This window comes from Theileria orientalis, chromosome 1 (genome assembly GCF_000740895.1).
Source record: "Theileria orientalis strain Shintoku DNA, chromosome 1, complete genome".
NCBI lineage: Eukaryota > Apicomplexa > Aconoidasida > Piroplasmida > Theileriidae > Theileria > Theileria orientalis.
In genome coordinates, this window is record NC_025260.1 from 842,574 (window position 1) to 852,813 (window position 10,240).

At 46.5% G+C, this 10,240-nt stretch overlaps 5 protein-coding genes across 5 annotated transcripts; 1 reads left to right on the forward strand and 4 right to left on the reverse strand.

Annotated features, from left to right (window-relative positions):
• Nucleotides 1-183: 183 nt before the first annotated feature.
• On the forward strand, nucleotides 184-807 carry TOT_010000382 (uncharacterized protein; the record flags this gene model as incomplete). The annotated part of the gene is made up of 4 exons (XM_009690921.1): nucleotides 184-377; nucleotides 408-471; nucleotides 545-712; nucleotides 745-807. The coding sequence occupies 4 exons, from the start codon at nucleotides 184-186 to the stop codon at nucleotides 805-807; spliced, it is 489 nt and encodes a 162-aa protein (XP_009689216.1).
• Nucleotides 808-994: 187 nt separating this feature from the next.
• TOT_010000383 (conserved hypothetical protein) lies at nucleotides 995-2,919 on the reverse strand (the record flags this gene model as incomplete). Its single annotated transcript, XM_009690922.1, has 2 exons — nucleotides 995-2,383; nucleotides 2,644-2,919. The coding sequence occupies 2 exons, from the start codon at nucleotides 2,917-2,919 to the stop codon at nucleotides 995-997; spliced, it is 1,665 nt and encodes a 554-aa protein (XP_009689217.1).
• A 14-nt stretch (nucleotides 2,920-2,933) lies between these two features.
• TOT_010000384 (conserved hypothetical protein) lies at nucleotides 2,934-3,401 on the reverse strand (the record flags this gene model as incomplete). The annotated part of the gene is made up of 1 exon (XM_009690923.1): nucleotides 2,934-3,401. One exon carries the CDS (start codon nucleotides 3,399-3,401, stop codon nucleotides 2,934-2,936), a length of 468 nt encoding a protein of 155 aa, XP_009689218.1.
• Nucleotides 3,402-3,812: 411 nt separating this feature from the next.
• Nucleotides 3,813-7,268, reverse strand: TOT_010000385 (conserved hypothetical protein; the record flags this gene model as incomplete). Its single annotated transcript, XM_009690924.1, has 1 exon — nucleotides 3,813-7,268. One exon carries the CDS (start codon nucleotides 7,266-7,268, stop codon nucleotides 3,813-3,815), a length of 3,456 nt encoding a protein of 1,151 aa, XP_009689219.1.
• On the reverse strand, nucleotides 7,268-9,116 carry TOT_010000386 (conserved hypothetical protein; the record flags this gene model as incomplete). The annotated part of the gene is made up of 2 exons (XM_009690925.1): nucleotides 7,268-7,389; nucleotides 7,730-9,116. 2 exons carry the CDS (start codon nucleotides 9,114-9,116, stop codon nucleotides 7,268-7,270), a joined length of 1,509 nt encoding a protein of 502 aa, XP_009689220.1.
• Between the last annotated feature and the right edge of the window lie 1,124 nt (nucleotides 9,117-10,240).

The window sequence follows — 10,240 nt, forward strand, 5'->3', positions numbered from 1 at the left end:
TTCAAGCTTATAATGCATAAATCAGAAGAATGTTTGGTTTTAAGTCAGATTTTATAATATGTGTGAGTTGGTTGATCACTAAATGCCCATGTGTTTACAGTGCTAACCCAATAACGTGTATACTTTAAAACATTTGGATTCCTGTGTAATTTTAATTTATTTTACAATCTTTAGTAAAACATAATGTCTGCAGCTGAAACTCAGAATTCTGTTGAGCGGATTCCACTGTGTAGTACGAACACTGGCCCCTTCGATAACCCGGAGGACTGGAACACGCGGCTGAACGAGGAGTTTGCAGCTCTGATTAGCTATGTTGAGGAGAATAAGCAGAACAACACCGAGTGGTTCACTCTGGACTGTAACGATGATGGGACCAGGTATGTGCCTTGACTAACGCTGTCATTCAGTTGGTTCGGCGAGTGCTGGACCGTACATAACATGAAGACCTATAAATTTGAACTGGAACTGGAGGTGCGCTAGTTTATGCTACACACATGCTGTTGCATCGTCGGCGATGCAGCCAGTTGTTAATAAAGGTGTTTAGATTCCCGCTGGATACCCGAACGCTCCCTTCGACATCATCATCAGGTCTCTCGAGGGGAAGACAGCCAAGATGTACCGGGGAGGGAGAATTTGCCTGGACGCTCACTTCCTGCCGCTTTGGCAGAAAAACGTTCCCAAGTATGGTATCGCACACGGCCTGGCTCTGGGAGTACGTTTTAGTCCACCACTTATTTTCCTTAGCTCGCTCCCTGGCTCGCCGCTGAGATTCCTCATCTCATCAGCATTGGGGTTCTGGAATCGTAGATTTCCTTTGGTAAAGCATTTTTCACACACACTGGCCATGTTATTAATCATGGTATGTACTATTGCCCACAACCCCCTGAGTGGAATAATATAAACTATTGATAACATGAACATCGATTAGTTGATATCCGGATTGATTTTGATAAAGTTTTATGTCTGCGCGTGTAGGTGTATATAACTTTGCAAATTATATTTCTGCTTGTATGTTTTTGAACTTGGTCCTCGTGTTCAAAAACGTCTCCAGAAGCTGGCTGTTCTCGAGGCTTCCCACCGTGTCCAGGTTGAAGTACTCGTCGAGCTCGTAGAGCAGCTTCGTGTACGTGTTCACCATCGACTGCAGGTCCGGGTCCTTCAGGTCAAACAGCTCTGTCAGGATCGAGTATATGGGCGTGTAGCTCTCCTGCGTGGGCTCCCGGTCGTCCTCGCCCAGCTTCGTAACGTGGACGAAGCACAGCGAGTTCACCTGCGCCACGTTCTTGGCCTCGATCAGGCGCTGGTTCTGCAGCGTCAGGCACGAGTAGAAGTCGTTAAGCAGCTCGAGGTCCCGTATCTGGTTCAGTTTCTTCACCTGTATGCCCTGCGCGAGCGTGATCCAGAAGAGCCAGTGGTAGAACTTGTAGTTTGTGAGCTGTATCATGAGCTTGATCAGGTCGTTCAGGGGCGAGTTTTTGAGGTCGTTCACTATGTACGGCACGAACAGCCTCAGCAGATGCTCGTTCAGGTGGCCCGATGCGTGCAGAGACGCCAGGCAGTCGCTGACCTCGGCGATGCTCACCGTGTCGAGCACCTTGGTGAACATCTTCAGTATCACGTCCACGAACTGCTCGTCGCCGAGCGCCGGGGAGTCCTCGCCGGCCACGTACATGTGTATCGTCAGCGAGTGCAGTGATATTGCCAGCTTGTTCACGAGGTCTGGCATTTTTACGATTTGCCTGTCCGGGTACAGCTTGCCGTTCCTCTCGAATATGGTCGCCAGCCTCACCACCGTCGCCAGCTTCAGGAACTTCTGACTCTTCAGCTTCGACAGCGACTCGCACAGGTCCTCGAAGTGCTTCAGGATCTCCGTGTAGTTCTGCTCCATGATCAGGCTCTGGACGTGCGCGCACGACTTGGTCAGGTACTCAGTGTACTTCCTCAGCGGCTCGAAGCCCGTGTATATCATTTTAAAGTACGGGTAGTAGCAGTTGTACACGTTCTGCAGGGTCGTGCTGTAGGAGTTAACTTCGGAGCTCAGCCTGTTGCTCTGCAGGCTGTGGAATCTAGAGGGCGGCTCTCCCGGACTCGGCACGTTCTCCGAGAAGAAGATAAGCTTTGATATTATACTCGAGAGGAGCGGGTAGTCCGTTAGCGCGTACTGCGGGTACCTCTTACTCAGTTTTCTGAAGAGCTCTATCATGAAGTACATCTGCTCTATTGACATGTCTGACACGTTACACAGCAGGTGCCTGTTATATATGGCAAGTGCCGTGTTAAAATCCGTGTAGTTCACCTTGAACCAGGTGCTATATGAGTCCACATACATTGCGTATGGGCACAGCAACAACAACAATTCGTCTATCTTAAAGCTTCCCGCGTGCTAAATTCATTTTATTAAAAACTGTATTTGTGGATGTAAACAATTTACTTGTCTATAACGACTGTATTATTATATACAGTTCAATGGTTGCTGTGTAACTTATAAAGCTTCCTATCATGATACGATTTGCTGGTAGCAGTGTATATTATGCAGCTAACATTGTTAAATAAATAGCTACTAATAAACAATTTATGACCTCTATTGCTCAAATATGTAATTTTCAAGAGACTGGTCTGTTATGGATTCAAATTCTAACTTACACTTAGCAGATTGTTAGTTTGTGACTGCAGTACGTTGAAGCTTGTCTTATTGTACATCACGTCCAGGGACGTGCTGCATAAGTTCTGCACGCCTTCGCCCTCAGAGGCCTGCCTGTACAGCTGCTTTGAGTGGTTATACTTTACAAACTGGTTTGGTATGTTACAAATGGCGAAACTTAAGTTTTTGGTGCTACTGTGTATCCTCGAGGGTGTGTCGGCCCTTTTCATGAACTTAAGGTTCTGCGCGAGTCTTACTACTATTTTGGACTTAATCATCGTATATTTTACATTTACTTGTGCTTTTTTGACTGTACTATTCTATCTACGTCGAATGTGTATGCGCTGCTGCCTCGTGGGTACGGTACCATTCTCTTTATACTCACGTATTCTATTCCTTTGTACTTTTGCACGAACTTGTAGTTTCCTAGTTTATTTGGGTCATTTTGGTTTCCTGCAACATTTTTTGGATACGGAGCGAGTGTGCAGTTAACATTGGGTGGGTAAGGCTGTACCAATGCAAATTTCCCCGAAGCGGTGGCCGCTACTCTGTATTCTCTGGGCCGCGTCTTTCTGTTCGGCAGTCTTCGTAGATTCGCCAGAATCGTTCCCGGCACTGCTGGCCTGTACAGCGAGGAATCACAGTCGTTGATTAAAAAATGTGTACTTTTTACGTTCTTTTTCTTCGCCCAGTGTCTTAGCCACCGCACTTGAGTGACGATGAAATTTGAGCAATTTTGCTGTGCATATCTCGCTAACATACTATTATTCCTTTTTTGTGATTCTCCCTTTTCGGCCACACATTTCGAATTCGCAGGTTGTGTATGCAACACCCCTCTCACCGTGTATTTGTGTATTCATCTCTCATTTTTCTGTTTCACTTTGTGCGCTGAGCCTTTTTTGTTGAAATTACTCAGTTTTAAACTTGGAATCATGACTACACATGGTCACTTATTTACACCCATTCATATACCCTAATGTTAGCAAACGTTATCTGTTTCTGCAATTCCATGCTTCAACCCCTAACTAACAGTCTGTTTGAACGTCTCGGCTCAATTTTAACTAGGCGATATCTACGGATACTCTAACTAGAATCGACGCGGTCGCACACTAAGTGCTGTGGATTGCTAGGTACGCGTGTATAATAATCGCAAGTGTTACTCTTGTCGCGGCTACAGCTCCACGTCGTCGTCCCACTGGAGCGAGGAGATGAACTTCCTCCGCTGCGGCTTGTCTGTGAACTTGCAGAAGTCGAACGGGTCGTTGATGAAGGGGTTCTCGGGCTCCGGGTGCTTCATCTTGAGCAGGTGCACGTCGGCCTGCAGCCCCAGCTTCGGCATGAGCGCGCCGGAGGCGTGGTTGCTCTTCTGCATCTTGTTGAAGGCGGTCAGCTTCTTGATGTCGTCGTCGCGCTTCCTCTTGTAGTAGTTCGACAGGTCGCTCAGGATCGAGTTGTTGTTGAAGAGGCGCGAGTAGTTGGAGGAGAGGCTCGAGGGGCACTTTTGGAAGGCGTGGCCGGCCGGCGCCCTCGCAGCGCCCGCGAAGCCGTGCTTGCCGCCCGCGTATGCGCCCCCGTACCCCTGGAGGCTCGGGCCCAGGAGCGCCGGCCCGCCGTGCGGGCACATGCTCAGGAGCCCTGTGGTCCCGGGGCAGCTGAGTCCTCTCGGGCAGGTCGCGTTGAAGGGGCACATGCTCGCGTGGAGTGCCTCCTTCTCCTTCCTCAGGGTGTTCGAGTAGCATATTGAGGGTCGCGGGTTGTGCATGTTCGAGGAGATCATGAGGTCCACCTGCGACTTCTGTTCGTTGAAGATGTACGAGGACCAGCCCGTCAGCAGTGCTCCCTCCGTCGTCGAGCTGCACTCCTCCGAGAGCTGGTAGAGTTTGTACACCAGGTTCGGGTCTATTGGCGTCTCCTTGCCCTTCTTGATTGTGTTCATCACTCCTGCCAGCTGCAGGATGAAGTCCGAGTTCGGCTTGTTTGCGCTTGTGTTTGGCGACATTGTGAGCAGCGAGAATTCGTCGTCGACTGTGTATGAGGCTGTGAACTCCTTCGTCACTCTCCACCTCGAGTTTGCGAGCGTCTGCACTCTCTTTACCCACTCCTCTGCTCTCTCCAGGTCCATGAGCACTGGTGCGACGTCGTACTCTGCGTCCGTCGAGAAGATTGCTGAGAAGAGGTTGGTTTCTTGTGTCTTGTCCATGCTCTCCGTCTGGTCCAGGTTCGTCAGGACTGCGTCCTCCCGGTTGCTGTTCAGCGACCTGCTCAGCTCCTCCATTTCCTTCCTCAGCGTACTCTCCTCGCTAAGCTCCTCCTGTCTGTCCGATTCTGCGTTTTCAGCGCCATCGTTAACAGGGTCCGCCTGCTTCCTCCTTTCCATACCTTCGTTCCCTGTGTCAGAGTACATTGCCCTTTCAACGCTGTCGCTTCCAGTGCCTACGGCGTCTCTGGTGTTAGTGACGGCTTTGGTATATGTTTTGGCGCTTGTGCCGCTTCCAGCGCCGGCGCTGTGGTCCGTACCGTTTATGCCCGTGTAGCTGGTGCTGTTGCCGCCGCTGATCCTGCTGTTAGCGCTGCTCGTCTTGCTGCTGACGTTCGTCTTACTGCTACTGTTCGTCTCTGTTGTGCCGTTTGAGCTGACGCTCGTGCCGCTTATGGCACTGAAGCTTCTGCTTCCTCCGAAGCTCGTGCTTCCTCCGCTCGTGTCGTATCCGACGTTGAGGCCTCGGTCTGTGCTCCACTTGTGCTCCTCGCTCAGCTTCGAGGTCACTTCGCCCTCGGGGCTCGTCTCCTTGTACTGGTCTCTTCCCTCCTTCGGTCCCTTCTTAGAGGTATCCGGTTCCAGCTGCGGCAAATTCTCCATGCTCGGGTTACTTGCTCCCTGCTCTCTTGCCTTCTTCGCCAATTTTTTCGCCAGCATCTGCGTGTACTTGTTGCTCAGTATTTTAACCATTCCCGTTTTGCTGAGTACCAGGCCTGTGCAGTTTTCGCACTCCGTGGGCTTCGGCACCTTTATGTTGTTCGGGATCGAGGGTTCCTTGTCGCTGTCCGGGTCGTAGAGGTCCAGCGTGATCCAGAGGCTGATAACTGGCAGGCAGCCGTACAGTCTCCTCGTGAGTGAGAATGGGCACCTCACCAGGTCTGCGCACACTTCCGAGACCACGTCGTTCGACGTCAGGTCTCTGATTGCTGCCTTCTGGCTCCTCGTGTACGAGGGTGCCTCGTGTCCTTGCGCCTCCTGCTTGTTGCGCAGCGTCCAGAGTCCTGCGCATAGCGCCAGGTAGTTGAGTTCCGGGTGCAGGAATGGGATTAGTCTAAACAGGTCCTGCAGCGTGTCCACTGTTCTGTTGAACGGGAACATCACCAGGCAGTGTGCTGGCTTAAACAGCCACGCGTAGCCTGCCTTGTTCGAGTCCTTCGTCGCCAGCGTGTCTCCCAGGAACGATATGTCCCTCGGGATCACCCAGACGCTGTTTGGGAACTGTGCGTTTCCTGTCGGTCCGTCAAAGTGCGCGTGTATGTCGTAGTTAAGCTTAAATCCTCTCAGGTCTGCCACTGTGAGCACGTGCTCCTTCTTGTCCTGCAGGTTGTGCACCAGTATTCTTTCCGGCACTCCTGCGCATCTTCCCTCGAACACTCTCAGCGTGTGTCCGCTGCACGAGCACATTCTCATGTCCGTTTCGTATGACTTCTTTATCCCCGCTTCTATGTCCGAGGCTTCTTTGTCTTCCACGATTTCCTCTGGTACCTTTTCCTCTCCTCCGTCCACTTCTATCGGTGCCTGTTCGTTGCGATTACTACTCTGATGCCTCGTCCCTCCTTCACCAGCCTTACTTTCCGGCGCTCTTTTCGTGCTTTCGTGCTGGAAGTTCGTTTCGTCTGACGGCAGCTTCACTGGTGCGATTGGCGTGTTTTCTTTCGAGAAGAACATGTTCAGTACCACTACGTCCACTGACTCTTCTGGGTCCGGCAGGTTCAGCAGTGACAGGCACGAGCCCACGTACAGGTCTCTCGTCACGTCCAACTCTCTCGGCATCAGTCTCCAATGTCCCTTTTCCAGCTTTACGATTGGCACGTTTGGCGGCACGAAGTTCCTCATGATGTACATTCTCTCCTTCGACTCTCCTGGCACCTTGATCATCAGCTGTCCTGCTGCTATTGACACCACAATTCCTCCCTTCCATGCCATGCAGCTCGAGTGTTTCTGTGGCGCCACTTGCACGAACGTTCCTTCTGATATGTTTTGCGGCAGCTTCGTTGTGTTTGGCCATGTTTTGCAGTTTCCGCTGTCGAACTTTTCAAACTGTACGTGTACATTCCTCTTGTCTGACTTTTCAAACGGTATGCTGATTGTCTCTGAGCTGACTACCAGTGACCTATCTATTGATCCGCACACGAAGCGTGGGAAGTGCGGCTCTCCTCCTGTCTTATACATTCCTGACAGCGTGTCAATTACTGTCAATCTGTTCCTATTCTGTCTCAATCCTGATGAATACTGCTTCGACTTCAGCATGTTTGACGATGTGGTTGCTTCATTTTTTTCTCTATTCGTTTTATTCAATATTTGTGTAAATACGTTCATCGTCTCCTCGCTTGACAGTTTATTTCCCTCAATTCCTAATAAATTCATTAATTTTTATTTGGCTTTTTCATGCCCAATGGCTGGACCATCGGTGTGCTTTTACTCATCTCCTCAGGTATGAGGTGGTGTGTACATATAACTAGACATGGCTTTATAAGAGTAGGTGTATCTTAAATGGCTGTGTATAAATTTAACTAGATGCGTAATTGTGTAACTATGAGTGTAAGGATAACTAGACATAAATGTATAGTACCATAGTGTAACTAAACCTAACAGTGTAACACCATGACTAGACATAAATGTGTACTAACACCATAACCATACGTAGATGTGCACTAACACCATAACCATACGTAGATGTGTACTAACACCATAACCATACGTAGATGTGTACTAACACCATAACCATACGTAGATGTGTACTAACACCACTTAACAAACTAGACCCGTATTGGTATGACTAACTAAATAGTTCGGCCCTCTAACTGCACATTGCTCTTCGTTCTTACCTGCTGATGCGTTTAGCGTTTTCTCTATTTGGCCTCTTGAGTTTGCTAGTGCGTTCCTTATTACGGACATTTCCGGGTGGCTGTATAGTGTGTCCAGTAGTGTGATGTGCCTTTTCAGGAAGCTCAGGTTGATGAATGCCAGTAACTTTCCGAATGGCGTCAGGCTCCCGTAGAAGTTTTTTTGCTGCAGCAGCTGTAGCAGGAATTTTTCCAGCGTCCTCAGCGTCGCCGTGTCCGAGGTCGTGTACAGGCTCTCGTGTATCGTCGCCAGGTTCATCAGCTTAACGTCCAGGTCCGTCTGCGCCTGGTTAAAGTAGCTCGAGAGCATGTATCCGTCGCAGTCCTCTTCAAAGTTATTTTCAAACAGCTCCTCTATGTTTTCCTTCGTCCCCATGAGGTTGTCTTCCGTTGGTTCGTTTGGTATCCACTCAAACTTATCCATCTGCATCCCCGGGTCTTCTGAATCTTCACCTTGTTCTTTAAAACTCGTTTTTGCTGCGTTACTGTTACTGTTACTGTTTGCCACGAACATTTTCTTCAGGAGTGAGAGCGACTCTTCTGAGTTTTCGAACACTCTGCTGTAGTATTGCGTTGTATTATTCGGATCAGCTTCGTCTGATCCTTCTATATTTTGTTTACTTTCTTCATATTCTTCGTGTGTTGTCATGTTTCTCTCTTCTAAGCCTTCTCTTATAAGTGTGGTTGTGTTTTCGGCTATTTCTCTCGGGTATCTTTCTTCTGAGCTTTGTGTGAGGTATGTGTGCATCATCGGCATTGTTGCTCTCGTCGAATTTGTCATTTCCGTGTGGTTAATCCCTGGGTAACTTCTTCCCATTCCTGTCGGCATTGTTTGAATTTGCTTTGCTAGCAGTGTGCACTGGCTATAGTTTCCCGTTGTGAGGTGGTTTTTGTATGGTGGGGTAAGCCCGTCTACTGATTCAAATTCTGGTGTGAATCTGTTCGATTTCCTTGTTCTCAGCATTCTTCCGTTTCTATTGTTCGTCAAATTACTTGTCAGCGCTGGGGTTTTAATATTGTTCAGCGATATCGTGTTCCCTCCCGTTGTAACGTATTCACCTTGTAGGTCCTTAAAACTTCTTTGCCCATCTCCCAAGTGTTGGTTTGTTTGCATTTTAGATGTTACGAACCTACTCAGTACGTCATTTTTAACTGTATCTTCTATTGTTCTGTTCGTTTGATCTTGGATGCTACCGACTGTGTTTCTATTCATTCCCAGCTTCAACAGGCTAGCGCTGCTTTCAAAGTTTTTCATCATTAGTGAGCTACGTCCCACGCTCTTGCCACTTAGTTCCGAATTTTCTCTACCTGGCTGGTTTCTAGTGTCTTCTTGGCTGTTTGACGGAGAGCCATTATTGTCCTTATTCATCTAAAAACGATGTGTGCTAATTGCGATAATTAGTGCTGCTATATATATTTTCGTTCCAAAATTTAGAAAATGAGAGGTATCTGTGTTGTTTATCTGTGTACTGTATTCGTTTTCTATACTATATTGTCTATGTATGTGTGACATACCTTATTTTGAATAAATAATTTATTATGGTGCTGTTGTGTGGGGTATTTTGGTAATAACTAGAAATGTGTACTGAACACCATTTACGCTTTAAAAGAATCTCATTTTAATATATGACTTGATTGACTGTTCCTGGCTGTTTTTATTTTCTTTGAAATGTGGTGCTTGTAATTTCCAAGTTTGAAATAGTTGTGATTTTGTATAGCCTTTGATGTCTGATGCGATGTTCAAAAATAGATTCTATTACTCTTTTACTGTTATTTCATGGGTTTCTACTTTACGATGTCGTTCTATATTGAAATATTACTTATATTTGGTTGATTTTATCGGAATACTAGTGCTCAAAAAAATTATTGTAGAATCAAAATAATTGATTCGTTCATCCTATTAATGTGATACTTCAAATTTCTGGTACGATTAAAGTATTATGTTACATAGATGAGACTACACATCCGTTCTATCTTAAAATATCAAATAATGTACAATCCCAATATGAAAATTTGACATAAAATTCCCATGTTTTATAGATTCATTGGTTTAAATTGATATTGTAGTTATAGATTCTGTTCTGGGTCTTTTACTTATATGTTATTGTGTGAATAAATATAAAAATGATTTCAATTTAAAAATTCTGTAGAGTGAAATACTAATTTCTATCAAAAATGCAAAAACTAAAAAAGATCATTTTGTCGAATCATTATTATATGTGAATACGTGTGTAATCCATTAAAAATGTATTTATAATTTAAATATTCTTTAGATTCGGTGGTTTTCAATTATAACTATACTTCTTACTACTCTGACACTACAATTAATGAGGTTTCGTATATATTTCTACTTTCTTATTTCAACCGTATGTTTAGAATATATTTAATTTATTTCTATTTATATCATGATTCTTGATATTTTATAGTCTATGTACTGTAGTGTGTTAATCTGTTTCTTTTCTTGTAATTTCCCTGTAGCTGTTTTAATTGTTC